This window comes from Hippocampus comes, unplaced genomic scaffold, assembly GCF_001891065.2.
Source record: "Hippocampus comes isolate QL1 unplaced genomic scaffold, H_comes_QL1_v1.1 scaffold122, whole genome shotgun sequence".
Taxonomy (NCBI): Eukaryota; Metazoa; Chordata; class Actinopteri; order Syngnathiformes; family Syngnathidae; genus Hippocampus; species Hippocampus comes.
Window position 1 is genome coordinate 2,888,894 of NW_017842059.1, and position 20,965 is coordinate 2,909,858.

The following is a 20,965-nucleotide window of genomic DNA, read 5'->3' on the forward strand; positions in this document are numbered from 1 at the left end:
GTGTGTGTGTGTGTGTGTGTGTGTCTGTTAGTTCACAATCCACAACCCTAATTATCCTATCAGTTTTACTTTCATAAAGACGTATTATGAAATAAATAAATAAATAATAAATCAGGTCACCTTTAATCTAAGGTGGCGCACGATGGTGCAAAACCTGGAGTTGTTAGCTGTCAGACTGCTGACAGCTAACAACTCCAGGTTGCAGCTTGCTATCAGAGCTGTTGCAATATATCTTGTTCAATTATTATTATTATTCTCATTCAAAGTTTGTTACATGTACAATTCACCGATGGCACTGCCAAAGAATGGGAATCTCAGTGCCAGGAGAAGCATTTTAAAACGGTACATGTGAGGTACGATAGTGATGTTCATGCATTTAACAAGCTGCAAAAGTGCGCCCCATGCCTCCGCGTCAGGTCTCTACGAAGGTAGGCAGTGATCAACTTTATTTTTCTGATTCGTTCGTGTAAGGGGCCGTTACGGCTGTTGCCCATCATGGCATGCACGTGTTGGTGCGTATGTGCATGTGTGCGCTCATCCATGTGCGAATGTCAAAGTTTGAGGGGTTTTTTTCCCTGTCAGACATCAAATCAACAACAGAATGTGGTGATGATCTTAAACTGCTGTAAAGTCGTACAGATTGTATTTACATCAGCTTCCAGATGCCAATGCAGGTAAGCAGGGAATTCCTTTTGAGAATAAATGCCATACCTATTTGCAAGCATAACTGAAGATTTCCAAATTAGCTTACAAGTAAGCCATTACACAGACCTCAACAATGTAATAATCTCAATATTTCAAATAGACTTCTTAATTACAGTTGCTGTCTCCACATCCCTGCACGCTTCTCATCCTCTCCCTCTTCCGCTCCCTGCACTCCATCCAGAGCGAGATGTAATTAAGACTGCCGTCGCAAAGCATCCGATCTTCTCCCGTAACACTGCACTGCTCTCTTTTTCACACCCCACATCATGCACACCTACACACACCCACAATCCAAAGCTATTGTCGTGCACCGGGGAGTTTGAGAAATGAATTAACAAAATAGGTGAGACAAGGAACAAAGCGGACTATTTGACTGTCCTCCACGGTCTCATCATCTTCCCTTTAACGTCATCTTCCAACCACTAAAATCTTTATACCGGCAAAGAATAGCATCTGGGAACTCATTTTACCTTTATTGAAGTGTTTATGAACTAGTTTGAGATATTTACCATGCATGTACATGTAGGTGTAGACTATTCAAAAAGTATAGTATATATAAGTTACAGTACATTTTTATGAGACAGATTGTAGTATGGATAATTGTGACATTATCAGAACACCAACGGCACTTTTGGAATGAATGATTTCTCTACATTGCGTATTTTATAAGCTTAAAGTGGCCGTTCGTCAACCTATTCAACTTATTCCTACTCCCCATGAGCCTTTGCATAAATTATGTGCGTGACTTCCGGTCGTTTTTTTTTTTTTGACATGGCAACTGTTTCCACAAGTCCACTTTCTATATCGGTTACAGACGTAAACAATGTGAGAACACAAGTTGTTGCATTTTAGAAGAGAAAATATTTGATTCCCGCCTCCTGCTAATGTAGCGGAGCATGAGATATTTAAAAAAAAAAAAAAAAAAGGCCGGTGACAATGTAGTCACATGTTTAACCCTTTCATGCATAAATAATGATAACATACATCACGAAGTGTTTTTATTAGTCTTTTAGGCGTGAAAAAAATTATAACAATGCCAGTGGATGGCAACACATAAGTGTCCATCGTGGCGGCTGATGTACAACTGTCAGATTAAGATGAATTAATATAAGAGAAAACAACGTTTGAATAACTGTCCACTCAAGTAACCGTGTCATGAGCAATCTCAAAAGCTCTGAGACGTATCAGGACCTACACAGTAATCAAGTTGGTCCCATTTTGACAGTCTTATGTGAACTAAAGTAGACAGAAGACCCAACCAAACTTTCTACTTCCAACAGCATGGTAACCATACGACTGAAACAAGCAACATGTCGCTCAGTGTCACAAAAACTGCGATCAATCTTCGATGTTCACAGAAAGAACATCTCTACTGAAGTCAACTTCAACCGCCCACTGCAAATATTAGAACAATCACACCAGTCTTTTGAATTAACATAACATCTTCATCTCCATAGGCGCTCACGGCAGCTTATTGAAAAATGCTGACTGTCCATAAAATTCAAAGTACTGCAACAGAGCTTCCCTCGACCTCCTGACTACCCGCGGTAGTTGATGTGTGCCTAGCGAGGCTTTGTGAGACTGTCTCGGTGGTTATTTTTCTGCTGATACTGAGTTTCAGTTTTACTATTCAATATTTATTATCCATCCATCCATCCATCCATCCATCCATCCATCCATCCATCCATCCATTTCTGATCCACTCATCCTCACAAGGGTCGTGGGGCGTGCTGGAGCCTATCCCAGCTGTCTTCGGGCAGTAGGCGGGCGACACCCTGAAGTGGTCGCCAGCCAATCACAGGGCACGCAAACTCCATATAGGAAGGCGGAACCCACGACCTCTGCACTGTGAGGTCGACGCATTAACCACTGCATCACCGGGCCGCCCCGATATTTATCAATGAGGCGCAAATTATTACGTTTGACCTACAAACAGCGATGTTCAACCGCTTCTTCAACCTTTATAACCAGAGAACATTGATGGACAAAAATGTTAAATTACTATCAAGGAATATCCATTTTTAAAAAGAAATATTTCTTTGTTATTTTTATTTTTTTTTAATCCAAGTCTATCTGTTGAATCCAAACTAAGGCAGAAATCAGGTGCTGTCAGTGTTACACATGGACAAGACCTTTTCTGCCTCTTTTCCAACAAGGGGATATAAAGTACATGAGTGGGAAGCGTACACTGGACATCATGTTTTACTACTACTGGTAACGAAATGTAATGTCATGGAAACCAATGCAGTAATCATGACATAATGTTAGTATTATCAACTGTATATTATATAATAATATGGCAAACATAGGAGTTTATAATTGCCTCTACAGTATACAGACATTATATTGCACTAACACAAAGTATCTATTTTATAATAGTAGCATAATTGAAAAAAAACATACATCTCATTTACCTCAAAATGTTTACATCCAGCACCATCTATAAAAAATATGTTGTTTTACAAGTACCAAAAGACTGGCCGCCATCAAAATACAAGAACATATTGGCCGCAGTTTTCATAAAAATGAAGCAGAGGTCCATCCCTCCATTTTCTGATCTGCTGGAGCCTATCCCAGCTGTCTTCGGGCAGTAGGCGGGGGACAGGGCAGAACCGGTTGACAGCCAATTGCAGGGCACATAGAGACGAACAACCATTCGCGCAGCAAAAAGTCCTAAATTCATAATTCAACTAGACTGTAAGAAATTGTTTTATGTTCCGTGCCGTATAAGCTGACACAATTTTTCATAAATAACCACCGAGTCCCACACAGACCAAAGATGCACACAGCAAATGGGAGCCAACAGTTTTCATGATTGCTGTCCACGATAATGGTATTCAGCTCCAAGGTATACCAGATTTGTGCGAGTGTGTTCACAAATCTCGCTTTGTAAAGACACCATTTTAATTATTTGTTAGAGTTCCAACCACTGATTAATTCAACATCCTTCTTAGGTCTGAAAACAAGGGGCCCCTTAACTGAGAAGTTTAGTAGTTGGAATGAAAGTTTGCTCGAAAAGGAGCACCAGGACCAGATGGCTGCCATGTTGAATCAAAGAACTATTCATGACAGAGACGGATAGTAAGAGAGCAATTTCGCCTTGAAAATCACAATGCTGAATCCAAGAAAACAAAAGGCTGTAATTAGGCAGAGACAGATCCACTGCGAGAGCAGTGTGTGTGTGTGTGTGTGTGTGTGTGTGTGTGTGTGTGTGTGTGTGTGTGTGTGTGTGTGTGTGCCTGCGTGTGAGTGAATGATGCAAGGTTCTGGCATTTGTGAGTAGCCACAATAGAGGTGGTTATGTGTAGAATGGCACGATAATGACAGAAAAGTGTGAATGTCTGTCCTGTCTGTTTCTTACACTTTCAGCTTTGGAGAGACGAGTTTCTCAACCACATTGTGTGCGGCGATTAAATAGATGGGATTGATGCAACCTGGTCATGAGGTTAAGTCGAGCGCACTGTGAGAGGGCCATTGAGGCTTATTGATCTTGGAGACATTCTGGAACTTTTACCAAACGTGATTGTTTTTGCCCATATACATATATACATATATGTATGTATGTATGCATATTCATTCATTTTCCGAACCGCTTTTATCCTCACTAGGATCGTGGGGGGTGCTGGAGCCTATCCCAGCTGTCTTCGGGCAGTCGGCAGGGGACACCCTGAACTGGTTGCCAGCTAATTGCAGGGCACACAGAAACAAACAAACAACCATCCACGCTCACACTTACACCTCGGGGCAATTTGGAGCGTTCAATCAGCCTGCCATGCATGTTTTTGGAATGTGGGAGGAAACCGGAGTACCCGGAGAAAACCCACGCAGGCCCAGGGAGAACATACAAAGTCCACACAGGGAGGTCGGAGCTGTAATCGAACCCACGACCTCTGCACTGTGAGGTCGACGGGCTAAGCACTGGACCACCAGGCCGCCTATATAATTTATATATATACACACACACACACACACACACACACACACACACACACACACACACACACACACACACACATTTATACTGTACATATCCATCCATCCATCCATCCATACATACATACATACATACATACATACATACATACATATACAAACATGTGTATGAAGAACAATATTCAGTGTATCTGTTATCGTCACCTACCTTCATGACAATGAAGATCACCAGTGTGACAAAGACGTTGACCTGCGGATGTTGCCAGGCCTGGGAGTGTCCAATGTAGTCAAACTCTTCAGCAATGCCCTGTTTAGCCCAAGTGCGGTTGTCAAGCAATGTCACCAGCGATTCCTTCTGGGTAAGCTGCGGGCCACAGAAGGTATCATTATGTTTAACATGGCATGGGTTGTGATGGTAATAACCTAAAGGCATATGGATTTGAGAACAATTTGAATTTAGATTTGAAAATAAAATGGATTAAATTGTCCCAGTCAAATGGAAATATGGTGCTGGGGTATTAATATTGCTATTATTAATATCACTGTGGTTGTATTTTGCAGTGGTTTAGAACTGCACTTCCATCATCATGAGAGGCATTTAGAATATTTTTATCTTGCTGTAAACTGCAAACGAGTCTGAACATTGTTTATTATCAATTTAGAACAAACTAAGCGTACCTTTTCTACTAGGGATGCAGTAGGGGCTAAAGTTGCAATTTGGGCAGGTCTCATATGATTTAATTTTATTTTAGTATGGGAATGAACTACCCGACATTCTGAATGAAACGGCATGGCAAGGATTTCAAGGAAAACACATATTCCATTTTCAAGCAAAGTTACAATCAATTTTCTTACCAAGAAAACAAAGTTATTCATTGGAATGATATGTAACCCACAAATATATATTTGCACACATGTTTTACTTATTTTTTGGGGTCACAAATTCACATTTTTGCACACACATCTGCACACACATCACATACATCTACATTGTGACCTATTTTTTTTTTCTCCATGTTATTTCAGGGGCAGATTTTCTTTCGTGAATGGCAATTAGAATCATAAAAAAAAACTGCTGTGTGTTGGACTTTTGGAAAGATTTAAACTTTGTATGCTTTGTTGATATTCCAGAAAGAAATGCTAAATATTTAAGATCGTATGCAGAGAGACTTACATGAAGACTATCTGCAGTTGATCTTAAAAGATGGTTTACAATTTATTGACACAAGAGGAGGATATGAAAACATTTTGCATGCCCATGCTTTTGATGAGCTTTAAGAGGAGTGGTTTAGCATGTCTCCTGTCAGGTACAAAGGACTGTAAAAAGGACAATATTTGCAGAATGTGTGCATATATCTTATTTTAATACATTCCCTCAGTAATCTTTGCAATACAGATGTTGCAAGTAGTAGAGGACACATACCTTGCCAGCCATGAATTGTCCAAAGCCAGGTGGAAATGTTAGCGTGGAAATGAGTAGAGTTACCAGTGCTGGATACAGAAGACGTCTGAGAGAAAGATATTAGCCAGAGGCAATAAGACTGAATTCATCCAGCACAAGGCCAAATGTGCATTTCATCAATCCGTATGATTAAAAGTTACATGCTGGAGATTCACTTTCCATGATATCAGTTGTTTTCAAACTTTTTAAACCAAGTACCACCTTAAAAAACTCTCAGCTCTTCAAGACTTAAACATTGAGGGGCATATTCTTCCGGGTGCTTAAATCAGAAATGGTACGCTGTTGCACACTTTTTGGGCTCCCAAGATTCTCTCATCGACTTAAGTGTGTTACTCACGCACCTTCATGAAAGTAATGCATTCTGAGAGGAGCGACATTGAAATGAAGCCGTCTCCTGTCAAACCTAGATGCGTGCATATTCTCCCAGGGATTTAAGCAGCCTTCCCCTTGCGCACTCAGGAGGCTGTACTAAGGACTAGCATGTCTTGAATGTCAAACATCATCTTGGAAGTTTTGATTCAATCAATTACTCGCATGCTCGGCTGGTGACGGCCGCGTACTCAGCGGCTGCTCACTCATGCCGGTGGCTTGAGGTTTATCTGAAAGCGACGCTCACAACAACTGCAGTCAAGGTAATGGTGGCAACGGTGATTTAGATTTGGAAACATTTGTTTTTATTTGACATGTGCGGGTCGTCACGCACTTTCCAACTAATTGAACAGATGCAAATATACTTTCAGTTTGGGCTGAAACAAGCCTTGAAGTAATTTGAGTACATCGATTCAAAAAATGCTTGAGGTATTTTTTTCCTGCCTTAGCATGGTTTTATTTTGAAGTTGTTCCAGGCAGCGTGACACGGCGTAACAGCAGAATGGACTTGTCCCTCGGCTGTATTTGATTATTTACACAAACTGTTGCTACAGATGACAATAACACAACTTTGTCCTGAAATAATCTTCAATCGCCAGTTAAGGGTGCTAAAAAAACTACTTAATTGCGCTGACATTGTATTGTTTAGCACGATCAGCGCTAGCACCCCCAAACTAGCCGCTATCAATGCTCAAATTAAGAGACCTAAATGTCTGTACACTTTGATGCTGACAGCCTGACACAGTTGCTGATCCTACCGATCACTTTTCAATAAATCAGCTGACAACAAATGTATCCGACAAAATCGCGGTCTGATGGCACTTCGTTCATAGGATAAAATTTCAAGGGAGAGATTTATCTAAATTCTCACAAATGTTTTTCGAGAAGAAAATAGTGTGCTGAACAGTTTAAGTACAAAATGTTGATTATCTAACTATGAAAAACAATATCTATAAACAAGCCAAAAAAAGATCATAGTATTTTATGTATTTATTTATTTTTTTAATCCAAATAGCTGATTCAAGAGAATTTTCAGTAGGATTTCCAAATACCAAAATATTCGATAGCTGCAGCCCTACTTTCAGTAAGAAGCACAGTCCTGTGATTAAGTTATCGCTACTTTGTATTTATGAAATACATTATGCAAATACAGATGCTTCTTCACACCGTCTCCACATCACTGGCTAAAATCAGTATATAACTTCCGGAACCATATGCAAGACAACCTCATATTTGAAGTGTGAAATAGATTCCAAATGGACCTCTACAGCATTCACGTCTGTCACAGGAAAAGTCCACAATCCGGGACACACCGGTTGGTGTGTTAAAAGACTAGACAGGAGAATCGCCGCGCTCTAAACATGCATAAGTAAGGCGCTTGAAGAATTGACGGATAATAATAATAATCATCATCATCACCATCACAAAAATAAGTATATCAATAAATATTATATGATTATAAACGTACAGATAGACATTTATTAACACAAGCTCGGTTTGGGAGTATAGGGAAAAAAAAATTGTTCACGACATTCAAGACAAAAATTGGGAGCTGGAGCACACGTGAAAAGAGTCTGTTTTGTTACTTCACACACTAGCCTTTTACGCACAGACGCCGAAAATGCTTTCTATTCTCACAATTTTCTGACAATGAGAAAGACGTGAAAACCTGGGACTTTTAAAAGAAAATGGCTTTGCTTTTGACATGATATAATGTGTGATGCTCACTTTTTCATGAGGAATCTGTTGATGGCCTTTTGATTCCGGATGAACTGGACAATCAGACGGTTCAGGTACACAAACAAAGCTCCACCAAAACCACTGGCAATGCTGCAATGAGAGATGGGCATGCATGAGAGATGATAGGTGAGTGTCAGAGAGTGCCCTCATAAGGAATGATTGCTTGGTGAGGAGAAAAAATACCGTATTGGCCCAAATATAAGACGGTGTTTTTTTGCATTCAAATAAGACTGAAAAAGTGGGGGTCGTCTTATATTTGGGGTCTAGACATTATACCCATTCACGACGCTAGATGGCGCCAGATATCATTGAAGCGAATGCTGAACTTGACTCCCCAGGCCAAAGTGAACCCCTGTCACAAAGAATAAAAATAAAAATAGCGGTAGCACGAAGAAGAAAAATAAAAAATTGCGGTAAGAAAGAAAAGAGAAGAAAATAATAGAAGAGATAACAGAAAATGGCGACAATCTGGAGAAAAGTGGGTCGAAGATCGGCCAGGTTAACCGGCAGCTGAGGAGAAGTTATGATGTCATTTACATTTCAAAAACCAGAAGCCATTCATTTACGAATGTGAGTGCATTTTAGTTTACATATTTAAATGTTCAGATATTAAGATTTGAATGAGGCAAAATAACATGCTTTTTCTCTCAAATATATTGTTATAATCATTTCTTTCAGATGTACTGTAATTACTGACTTGGAGCGAAAGTCGGGGTACGCCCTTGACTGGTCGCCAGCCAATAGAAGCTTGGCAGAAAAGGAAGACATTGAGATTTGTTGGTTTCATTGCCTGGACTTGTATTTTATGAAGAGTCCACAAACATCCATAGTTCAATATCCATGTAAATAAACTTAACCACAACTTCTGTTTAGAATGTGTCAAAACCTCCGGTCAAAGTTTTTTGCTTGACCTTGACATGTAGGTTCTTCCAAAGAAGAAGTGTTTGCGATCCTTCTGTACCTCACTTAGTTCAATGTTGTAAATGAGTCTCATTCAGCGTTAGGAAAAGCTCTCCCGGGCAAAGGAGGATATAAAAGCTATCCCTCAGTGACCTAGCAACTGTTAAAGGATAAATTATCCATGTAAAATGGCTCACATAGGTTCGACTGTTAATAGAACGAGAGAGAGAGAGAGAGAGAGAGAGAGAGAGAGAGAGAGAGGAGCTCGATTCCAGTTAAAACTAGAGCCATTCTAATCAGAAAACTGTAAACCATGCACATAAAAATGTCAAAATATGTAAAATAAGCATGTGTAGAACATAGGACTTTGGATGGGTAAAATTAAAATCAATCATTTGAGTTTGTGCAGAGTTTGGAAGATTTCAACTTGGATTGTCTGGAGTTGAACAATCTTTGAAAAGCAGTTCTTTTTCTGTTTTCATTCACATTTATAGCGCTCAAATTCAGCATTTCAATAATCTGCTCATGTATGTTCATATTTGTCACGTCATCAACCAGCAGGCCGCCGTGCCGCCCAAGGAAAACATTGTGAAATATTTAGCTTTCGTGAAAATGAGATCAATTAAGAAACAAAACCGGCAAATAGTTAATAATTGAAAGAAAGAATTCACTGGTTTTGACCATCAACAATACTTTACTTCCAAATAAAATATGCAGGTATTAACATATTGTATTTCGTGAGCCAGTCAAACTCACCCAATGACAGCAAAAGCAGGCAGCTCCTGGAGGTCAAATGGGAAGTCGAGCCGGAAACGGGTTTTAAAAAGGGCTGTAATGGTCTCTGAAAATAAAAAACAAACAAACAAACGAAAAAAAAAATATATATATATACATCGTATATATAAAGAAAATGTTCAGCAGCAATTAAATTGGGGAAAATACACTGAAACAAAAATCTCTCTTAATTGGATGCAGTTCAATATATGGTGTACATTTGGGTTCCTAATTGAAGGTAAAGTGTGAGAAATACACAAAAAGTTCAGCTCATTATGTGTGCCATCTTGATTCTTTCCCATCAGCAGAGGAAATAACAACGGCATAATTAAACTGGCTGGAGGTTTGAACTTCCGAGTCACTCTCGATGATGAGATTAGCTGACTAACTATTCACTGCATCTCATTTGCATGCCAATGTTTTGTCTGAAGGGATCATAAATAAATGTATATCGAACAAGATTAGTTTCCTTTCAACATTATATGATATATACAATACAATCCAAGCCTTTCAAGTCGGTAGTCGTATGGTTCGAGTTGCAAGTGTTCATTGAAATAGTTTTCAAGAAATGCATATCTGAAGATGCATCATTGTGTGGTCTTGTGACATGAGTATCTCATAAGCAATGTTCCCTCAAATTTTCAAAGTGGCTGAGTAACATCTCCTGTGTAGACCTATATCTTAAAAAAAAACAACATACTGTAAGTCATTGACTATGTTAAGTTGTATTGGATCCTTGAAACAAAAAATTTCCAAAATAAACCATTATAAGCCGCAAATGACATTATTGCTCTTGATGAGTAAATACAAATGCATACGCCCCGTCACTTACAACTATTAATGTAAACAAGAGGCAATACACTCATTTCTGTCTTACCTTCGTCTCTGTTCCAAACAGCAAGCACTCTGAAGATGAAGGCACTGAAGGTAGCAGCAAAGAAACCTCTCCAATAGTTCCTCACCGCAAAAAATGTCGATGTTACTTCAATACTGAACAACACACCTGAAAACAACACAGACAATGCCCATCCACATCATGAGAGATCAGTTTAGCGGCACGATGAAATGACTTCAGACACGACATGATTTTAAATTTGAGTATGGCATTTAAAGCAACTACTTTTGATTGCAATTACTGTCATAAAGATCAGCTACGGTATAAACATTAAGTGTCAATTGGAAACTGGCCAACACAGTGTAACAGTCATGCAACCGTCAGCTTGATGCCAGCCAAGAAAGTATCGCAAGTGCAGTATAAGCAGTGGAAGCAGAGGTGTTTTTGTGTTATGTTTAGCAATTTTTACATTTAATCTTTATAGGTTTTTATCGATTTACTGCACGTTTGGCAAACAACTCACCTCCTATTGGCGCTGCAAAACAACAACCAACTCCCACTGCACAGGCTGCTGCAAGCATCTCGATGTTCCTCGACTCGTTCTGAACCACGCGCACACATACGCACACGCACACACACACACGACACAAATGGTTATTGTAAATTCCAGTCAGTTTTTGATGTACATTTTTCTCGATTATTAAGGTAAAAAAAAAAAGAAAATATCTGACGTGTTTCTGTCATTGCATCAAGACAAAGACATTGGAACCTCTCTTCGATATCACCTTAACAACTCTCATCCATAGAATTCCTAAATCCACTTATGGTTTCTGCCTGCATCTCCTTTGAGGAGGCAAGAATTCCCCCCCAGAGTTGCTTCTTGGAGGTATACCACCACCCTTGATCGAGCTTCCATTTTATCAACGCTCCACAGATTCTCAAGAGGGTTAATGGCAGGGGATGATGGTGGGTGCACCATAACTGTTTTCTTCTATTATGGCCACGGCTTTGATGGAATTTTCTGCAGCAAGGGCCTTGTGTTGGCAGCTTTCTGAGCGAACCATCTCATTCCCCATTATTCTAGTGCCAAACATGACTCCCCCAAAAAATCCTTGCTGACATTGCAGCCCTGTGTAGGATACAGCATAATGGCCAGCCAGCAACCATCCGAAAGCCCATCCATCTGGACCATTCAAAGTAACAGGTAATTCATCAGTGAATAAAACTGGAATGGAATTGTATTTTTAATCCCACTGCAAAGATTTTGCCTTGCGAGATTGGTTCGGGTGGCAGAAATTCACTGTAAGCCTTTGCATTTGGAGGACACATGAGACACCAGCAGCTTCAAATACATGCTTGCTGCTCAGCGGTGGCATTTTAACAGTTGCTCTCGCACTGACAGAAACTTTCCGAATTTTCTCCGAGCTACACTCATTAAACTCACCCGGAAAAAATAATATTCAAACACATTTCAGATTTGTATCAGTGGTCTAAATAGACAGGATAAACTAAAACGCCATTGTTTGCTCACCTCTCATTTGCACATTCATTTGAAACACAGTGTAGCGTGGTGAGTGCGAACCTATGCTGCTTTTGTGCAGTATATTTACTTCCAACAAAGTTGATTTTGAGAAGGGTATTCCGTATAGTCAATTAACCAATGCACTAATAATGATAACCTGTAACCTGATAACATGATAAGCTGTCCACCGTAGTAACCGCTGACCCTGAAAAGGCTAAAAGATACAATTGATATGGGTTAAAAGATGGCAAGACTACTACACTAAAAAGTGCTCAAACAGCAAATGTCTTATATCTGCAACTGTCTAAACATATATTTTGTGACTAGCGAGAATAAGATTGACAAGATACCTCATAAATTCCTCCAAAAAGAGACATGAACTTGCTGAGGAGCGCTGCACACAAACTGGCAATGTGGACAAATGGACCCTGGAGAGGAAAAAGGCACAGCGATAAGAATTGTGTGCGTGTGTGTATACATACATCCATATACATGCATTGTTTGTTTGTTTGTTTGTTTATTGAACATAAAAACATATACAGTAATACATTGACAGAAAGTAAGGTAAGTAAAATAGTAAAAGGAAAGAGAAATCAGTCATCACAGAAACGAGAATAAATATTAAGGAAGTAAAATGACAGGAAGAGCCTGCACTCAATACAGAACATAAATGGCATAAGGCAGTTTAGAGAATTGGTGTAGTAGAGTGTTGTCGTCTCCAAAACGATTGTAACAATAAGGCAAATTCCTTTACTTTTGTTGAAGACTGACATTTGGATTTGACATAAACGAAATGAGACAAGAGATCAACCTTTTCAGCTTTCTTTTATTTTCAGGTATTTGCAATTTGTTTTTTAGACAACTTGAATGACAACCCCTGTTTGAATCCAATGTGAGCAAAAGTATTGCAAAGTGTGTCCTATTGGTACGTGCCGAGTTGTGTGAGTGTTCAAACAATGTCTTTTCTCAATTTGTCATGTGGGTTTTGCCAGTGAAGATTACATTTATAATAGCTGGAGGTGTCACCAAAAATGGAATGCAAGCAATTGTGGCACTGACCGAAGATTGAAAATCTGTCACAGACATTGCACAAACATTGAGCAGAGCCAGTACAACCACATGGCATGTCATTATGAGGAAAGTGACCCCTTGTGTTCTTGGTGACAGGCATTGAATGGCGAGAGTAACCGCTAGACCACGGAACACAATGACAGAAACATTTTTAGACCTGAAAGTATCACAATCCACTGTTCACATAAAAATTCACGATTATATTAGGAGGGTGTTAACACCAGATGATGCAAACCACCAAGTCGCAAGAAGAATAGCAAATCCAGGCTGTGATTTGCTGAAAATACAAAAATGTACCTCCAAATATTTTTATGGACTGATGAGACTGATGATTAACTTGGCGAAAGTTGGAGAAAGACTTTCAGCTATGGTCTCACTAATCTTTGTTGACACAGTCACAGAAGCAAAATCTAATCCGCAGGAACATTTTGTCTGCCACTTTATAGAAAAATTAACTGCCCGAATTAGGATTTCCTTCCTCATGCAGCAAGCTAATGACCTAAAACACACTTCAAAAACAACATAGGAGGTCACTAAGGGCAAGAAGGGGATATGTGACTTCCTGACAACTCACTAGCCCACAACACCAACGTTTTAGGTAAAAAGCATGACTAAAGAGTGCAAAAGTTTGAAGATGTCAATGGGTCACAGGAATGTTGCAGTTACTGCAAGCGAATCATTTACATCCAACTATTACATCATATTCACGTAAATCTATTTGAGGTCCACCAGTTCCAATGTTGCAACCATTGCTAAATGTTCAGATCCAGATGTCAAAACCTGCGAATAAAAATGAAAATCTTGCTCCCCTCTCATCTTTTAATGTTAAAGTCTCAAACGTGTGGTTTTCTTTTTTTTTTGGTTTAAAAATAGAAGGCTCGGCCTTACTGTTCCAATACATATGGAGGGCACTGCTTAGTCTTCAGGCAAGACTGTGTGCAAGTATTTGAAACACACTTTTCTTCGTTCCAAATTCCTCAAAATATACATAATGTTACTGTAGTCATGCATGCACCAATGCATTTGTTCAGAAGATAAACAACATCTGCATAACCGCGTTGCATATAATACCAAGCATCCCTTTGCCTCCCACTGGGTTTATAAAGCGTCTCTCGTGAAAGCAGAGTTTTTCCAACTTGTCCCCGCTCATTTCTGTGGACTGGCACCTGAGCATATGTGCCTGCGGTGTGCCACTTGTGAATCATTTGTAATTCATGCTACAGGGAGACTGGAAAGTAGGGTACATATCTAGGGTAATGCTGCACATTACAAAAAGATTTCATAAACAATTTTGACAAGAGTTTGAAAAGTTGTTATAGGCCGACACATGGAGGTGAATTGAAACAATTGAATAGGGGATACGTTTTCCACAAGCCTTCTGGCTAGAGGGCTTCCACAATGGCGACCCATCCCATGAGTTTTTAAACTAAACGAGTCAGATAGATGCGTGCATATTCACTCCAACAACAGTTGCTCTTAAACTGTTTCCACTGTGCCCGACGTCAATTCACAACAACTGGGCTTGACCAAAGTTTTGTTCTTCGGGGCTGACAAGTGTGGGTCATGCAGTGTGTTAGTGTTACCTCCTTGCCCAGCGGCATTCCACTGCCCAGGGCACAGGTTAGGCCGATGACTTTTGCCACAAACGTTTTGAAAGTGAGGTACTCCTTCAGCACCACTCCTCGCAAGATGGTCTTCATTTCTGGAATACCTGAACCTGGAGTGCGCAGAGAAAGTGGAAAGAAAAAAAAAAAGAGAAACATCCACCATTTACAGTAGATGCCATCATTAAAGTGACTGTATGTAATGTGACACATTTTAAGCTGAAGGTAAGTATTTATCTTGCCTCTGGGCTACTTCTCAAAAAAATAGCTATCCCATCAGACAGAGCCATGAAATGCTGTTAAATTCATTCACGCAGACTGTTCATTTGTTTCACGCGACATGAGACCACCTTTCGTAGAAATCTCTATGAAATAAGGAAATCGAGGAGCGTCCGCTCATTTCCCCAAAATATTTCTACCTCCTCCCGCCTCGCTTCTCTGTGATTCTGAAATGAGCCACGACATGTGGGACCATATTTACTTCTGTAAACATTGTGCAATGTAACAATGGTTTGTGTGTATGGCACCTGACGTCTTGTGTTGTGAGCATGCGTGTCACATCACAGATGTGTTTCGTTCATGAGAATCAATGTCTATCTTCCTTTTTTTAACCCAATTTAATGTTTATGCCACAGCCCCGAATTAAAAGCATTGGCAATTTCCAAAATCTATTTACATGTGTGCAATGGTAAATGGTGAAAAAAGAAAAAAAACTGTACTGGAACATAGAAGCTCATTAACATAATATTGTTATGCATGAATTGATGGATATTTTTGTACCATTTTACAAAGAAAATGAAAAAATTCGAAATGGTATCAGATTATTGGCTATGCTAACACTTTTTAAATGTTTACTGACTTGCTTTTTCAGTTCCTCCAGTACTTTTAGTGGTCGAATATAGTAATGAATTTCTCAAGTACTAGTAGGACAGGGGAAATCAATTTGAATTAGAATTTACAAAACACTAAAAAACTTAAGATTCCTATTCTTTGCCCATTTTTTTAATGACGTGATCTAATCAATTTGTTTAGCACTGAACATATTGACAGTACCATAGGTATCTTGACCATGTAATTTCCTCTTCTTATATATAGTAATCCATCCATTCATCCATCCATCCATTTTCTGATCTTTTTTATCCTCACAAGGGTTGTGGGGGGTGCTGGAGCCTATCCCAACTGTCTTCGGGCAGTAGGCGGGGGACACCCTGAACCAGTTGCCAGCCAATCGCAAGGCACACAGAAACGAACGGCCATTCGCGCTCACACTCACACCTTGGGACAATTTAGACTAGAGTGTTCAATCAGCCTGCCATGCATGTTTTTGGAATGTGCGAGGAAACCGGAGTACCCGGAGAAAACCCACGCAGGCACGGGGAGAATATGCAAATTCTACACAGGAAGGCCGGAGCCACGATTGAACCCATGACCTCTGCGCTGTGAGGTTGACGCGCTAACCACTGGCCCACCGTGCCGACTATATAGTAAGTTGTCTTGCTAAATTTTAATGGCAGGGCATTGCACTTAAAAGTGATCTAAATAAAAGAATAAACAATCCTGTTGCAAAAACAACACTGGAAATCAACTGGACCCCAGCGCCACACAAGCACAGCCTGACTTCTGCATGAGGGTTCAGGTGACATTACTTTGGTGTCTTCTATCTACATTATGTGGAGTAGGAAGACAGTGCGACACCCTGTGAGGAAGGGATGCATTGAGTCGCAAATAAGACATGATGGGGCAAGGACAGGGGTCGTGAGCCATGCAGTGCTACTGGAGTGTGGTGGGAGGATTCCTTTACTCACTGTGATGGATAACGTCTAATGGGCTTATGGATCACTCAACAATTATTCAATTAAAAGATGGCTACTAACATGATCATTTTTCAATCGCTAGAGTAGCACAGGAGAGTTAAATAGTTACTTGTGTACGAGCAAAACACAAGTGACAAACTATTTGAAGAACTTGTGGAACGGAAAATTGCGTTCACATTTACATTTGTCGATTCTTGTATTTAATCATACCAACAGCCTGCGGAGCGAGTATCTGAGTGAAGCCAGCTGAGAAGGTGATGAGGACGACAGGGTATGTGACCCAGGCCAGATACTGCAGGAAAACATTGCTGTCCAGGCCACCATACATCCACTTCTGTGCTGTGGAAACAAATCCACAAATGTAACCAACACCACGACTAAACACAGACACGTATTGGAAAAGGAAGAGCATTCATGGTATTTCTAAAGATTGTGTATACGCCCGTTCAGAAAACATGATTTCACTCTTGTTCCTTTGTGTAGGTCGATCCGTTCAACATGTCTCACCCTGAAGGCAGATGGCAATGCAGAAGTCCACCACCCAGCTGACCAGCGCCATGAGGAGTCCCAGCAGGATAAGAAAGATCCAGTCCTCCCCGACCCGCGAGATCAAGAACTTCTGACAGCGAACAGTGCAAACTAAAGGCAAGACAAGAAGACAGCATGCTCAGGTTCAAAGCTCACAGAGTACAAAAACTCTGCCACCTTCAGGAAAATCCACCTCCATTTTAGACATAACTGAAAGTTCATTTTACAAGTTTATCAAGCAGCTCTTTCTGTCTGATGATGATGGTGGAGGCTACTTGGTGTAAAGCACAATAAATGTCAAGCTAATGATCACATTTATGTACATTTTTTTTTTTGCAAGGAATGTAAAAGTCTCGTATGAAGTGATTGTATGTGGAGGTGCATTTAACCACCACTTTATGAATTGCGTTTTTAGCTACACTTGGGAAATATTATGAACGAGATCAAGGTCTGTATGTCAGTTGTTTGCACTTTTTTTCCCTTTCTTTGGACAGATACCTTTGAATAATGAGTTCCCCCTGATTCTGTGGAACCACACTCCAGACCAGGGCTTCTGCAGTAAGACGTGACCCCAAAAATGTTGAGGAAAGCCTGCTAGAATATCTGAACTTTATTTAAGTTTCTGAAAAGCACTTGGTAGGAGGCGTGTGCTGATTTTCATGAGGGATGAGTTGGAATGCAATTGGTTCATTCGGAATACAGCCATGTCCCGGGTCCCTTATTATCTACAATACAATACATGCTGATTTATATAGCGCTTTCACAACAGCGGCAGCTGTAACAAAGCGCTTAACAAAACAGTTAACATAAAGTAAAATAATAAACACAACACATAACATAATACACGGACAGTCGTGCAGTCCAAACCACTTTTCCCTCACATGCTTTGTTGTTTAGAGCAGTTTGAGATGAAAGAGGAGAGAAACAAAGTGTCCTTTCACCAGTGGATCAGAGATGTCATGCTCAAAATGTGCACACGTCGGCTACAAGCTAAGCTTCAAAGTCAACAAGAAGTTATCTGACTTATACTTTCACTTTCCCTCTCTAAATAGCCATCCCTCTATTTACTGATCCGCTGGGGTGTTGAAGCCCATCCCAGCTGTCTTAGGGCAGTAGGCGGGGGACACCCTGAACCGGTTGCCAGCCACTCGCAGGGCACACATAGACGAACCATTCACACTCACAACCAGTTGATCAACAGGCTAGCCCCCTCTCTAAATATTTCCTTGAAATTTGAGTTGAGTTGTATATAGGTCACAATGTTTGACAATTTTATATTTCACAAAACATGGCAATTTGAAGAGGGGTGCGTCGACTCCTCATGTCAACTGAGGAACCAAGATCCAGTAACTCTTTTGGGGTTTTTGTAGCATACCTTGGTGGTCATGGTGAAGTTTTCATCGGATGGTGGGTGGCTTCATAATTTGTGGTCAAGAGCAAATATTTCAATCACTAAATAGCCAATAAAATAAATATCACTAAGCAGAATGTAATATAGTATTCTCATTATGACAAGCTCATGTGGTCGGCAGCCACCATGTTGGAGACCACTGCTTAAGAATCCGTTTGGACGCATTCTAAGTGACCTTCTTGTTAAACATTTCAACTTAAATGAATCATGAAAAAAAATCTATTAATTAAGATGACATTTTTCTTGCAATCAATTAAGGAAAATTATTGAAATACCCATCCCTTGTATGAAGTCCATTGGGATCTATCGCAATCACGTGTTGGAATCGGTCACAGCGTGTGTTGTCGTGCATATAACAGTTAGGGTACATGTGTGAGTGATTCGTCATCAGGCTTAAGTGCTGCAGCAAAACGGTTTGACGATGACTCATCGGATGTGCATGCACACGCGATATTTCAAAGCAACACTAATACACACCGTAATACTGTCGTTTTACTTTCCCCATCACCAACGTCTGTCCTCATTTCCTTTTTTCTACAGGGAAATCAGTCTTGGGAACAGCAGGTGGCTCCATGAACGAATGACATTCACCACCTTTTTTATTTGTTCCTTCCCAGATCTGCTCTTCTGTAGCACGGATAACAAATGCGTATGTAAGCTCTCTTGACACTGATCAGAAATTGTTCACCTGTTTTCACATGAATTGATGGCTAACCAAATCAATGTTAATTTTTACATCCATTACAAAAAAAAATAGCTGTATGTTAATTGAAGACTCTTAATTTGTCCATGGGTGTCAATATTATGTGCCCAGACTTGGCTGTAAAGCATTCCAAAGTCAGCTGGGAAAGGCTCCAGCTCACAGGCGGGCCTAATGTGTAGCAAATAGATGAATGGATGTATTGAGTTACTTCTTGTTCATGGGCGCTTTACCTTTTTCCTCACTGTGAACTCAATGCTCTATTGGTCAGAGACATGACATTTACATGGCCATTGATTTTTAAAATTTTTTTTGGCCATCAAAAAGTCTTGAGTTGATTATTGCAGACCCCTAAAGTGTATGAAGGGACAATGATGTCTATGTACAAAATGGCTGCTACAACTGGCTCACTGGGATTTATTGATTATGTGGCATTGACAGAAGTAACAAGATCAGATGTGTGAAACCTCCAATCACAAGTCAGTCCATGCCAACTTTGTTTTCAAGTGCCACTATCCATAAATGATGAGCAAAAATACCGTTTGCCATGTGAGATTGTATGTAGCAGCTGCGCACAAAACAGGATGCTCGGTCAATTGTACCCTACAAAGAGGAGACTGAAAGGAGAAACCTATCAAAACAAACAACAACTCAAAATGGCTGCGTTGAAAGACCGGATAAGCATCACAAAATAAGAATGCAAAAGTTTGGTGATGCAGTCCTTTTTTTTCATCATTATCATTTTTAGCATTATTTAGTTTTGTCTATTTTAAGTTTGTTGTGTGTGTTGTAATTCTTGGTTACTCCTTAGTTACAAATGACACCATCTTAAATTGTAATCATAATAATAATACCGTATTTTCCGGATTATAGATCGTTCTGGAGTAAAAACCGCATCAGCCATAAAATGCATAATAAAGAAGAAAAAAAAAACATGAATCACACTGGAATATAAATCACATTTTTTTTGGAGAAATTTATTTGATAAAATCCATCATCAAAAACAGACATGTCATCTTGAAAGGCAATTTAAAGTAAAAATAAAACACACTGAATAATTGTACGATATACTAGCGTTACATGACGCATAAACAACGAACTGAGGATGTGCCTGGTATGTTGACGTAACATTCAGTTATTCAGATAACTATAGCATAAAGAACATGCTAACAAGTTTACTAGCTAGCTAACAGTGTCACTCCAAATCACTAAATCCAATGAAATCTTCATCCTCTGTGTCACTTTTAAACAACTCCGCCAACTCCGGAGGTAGAAGATGTGGTGAATCATCTTCTACATCGCTTACGTCAGACTCATTGTCGATTTATCAATACAGGCCTAGTGCGCCCTGTTAATGTTCAATGTGAAAATACATGTGAAATGATATAACAATGTGTGACTAATTTCACATAAAAGTCACTCCAGAGTACAAGTCGCACCACCGGCCAAACTATGAAAAAAAATGTGACTTATAGTCTGGAAAATACGGTAATCAAAAATGAACTGTTGATTTCTTGCCTCATATTGAGCTTTTGAAACTTGAATGCTTTCCGTTTGCAGCATAATACAGAAACTGGCCTCACGCTTAAGAGAGCTG

General features: G+C 39.9%; 1 protein-coding gene across 5 annotated transcripts in view; it reads right to left on the reverse strand.

Moving 5' to 3' along the window:
• LOC109510818 (chloride channel protein 2) overlaps nt 1-20,965 on the reverse strand; it is a 92,639-nt gene that overhangs the window by 32,100 nt on the left and 39,574 nt on the right. For all 5 annotated transcript variants that reach the window (XM_019861421.1, XM_019861422.1, XM_019861423.1 and 2 more), the window contains 10 exons: nt 17,237-17,368; nt 16,940-17,068; nt 14,895-15,028; nt 12,591-12,668; nt 11,242-11,320; nt 10,761-10,886; nt 9,866-9,950; nt 8,198-8,299; nt 6,062-6,146; nt 4,847-5,002 (listed from right to left, as the gene is read on the reverse strand). In XM_019861421.1, coding sequence (XP_019716980.1) covers nt 4,847-5,002; nt 6,062-6,146; nt 8,198-8,299; nt 9,866-9,950; nt 10,761-10,886; nt 11,242-11,320; nt 12,591-12,668; nt 14,895-15,028; nt 16,940-17,068; nt 17,237-17,368 — 1,106 coding nt within the window. The remainder of the gene's footprint in view (nt 1-4,846; nt 5,003-6,061; nt 6,147-8,197; nt 8,300-9,865; nt 9,951-10,760; nt 10,887-11,241; nt 11,321-12,590; nt 12,669-14,894; nt 15,029-16,939; nt 17,069-17,236; nt 17,369-20,965) is intronic.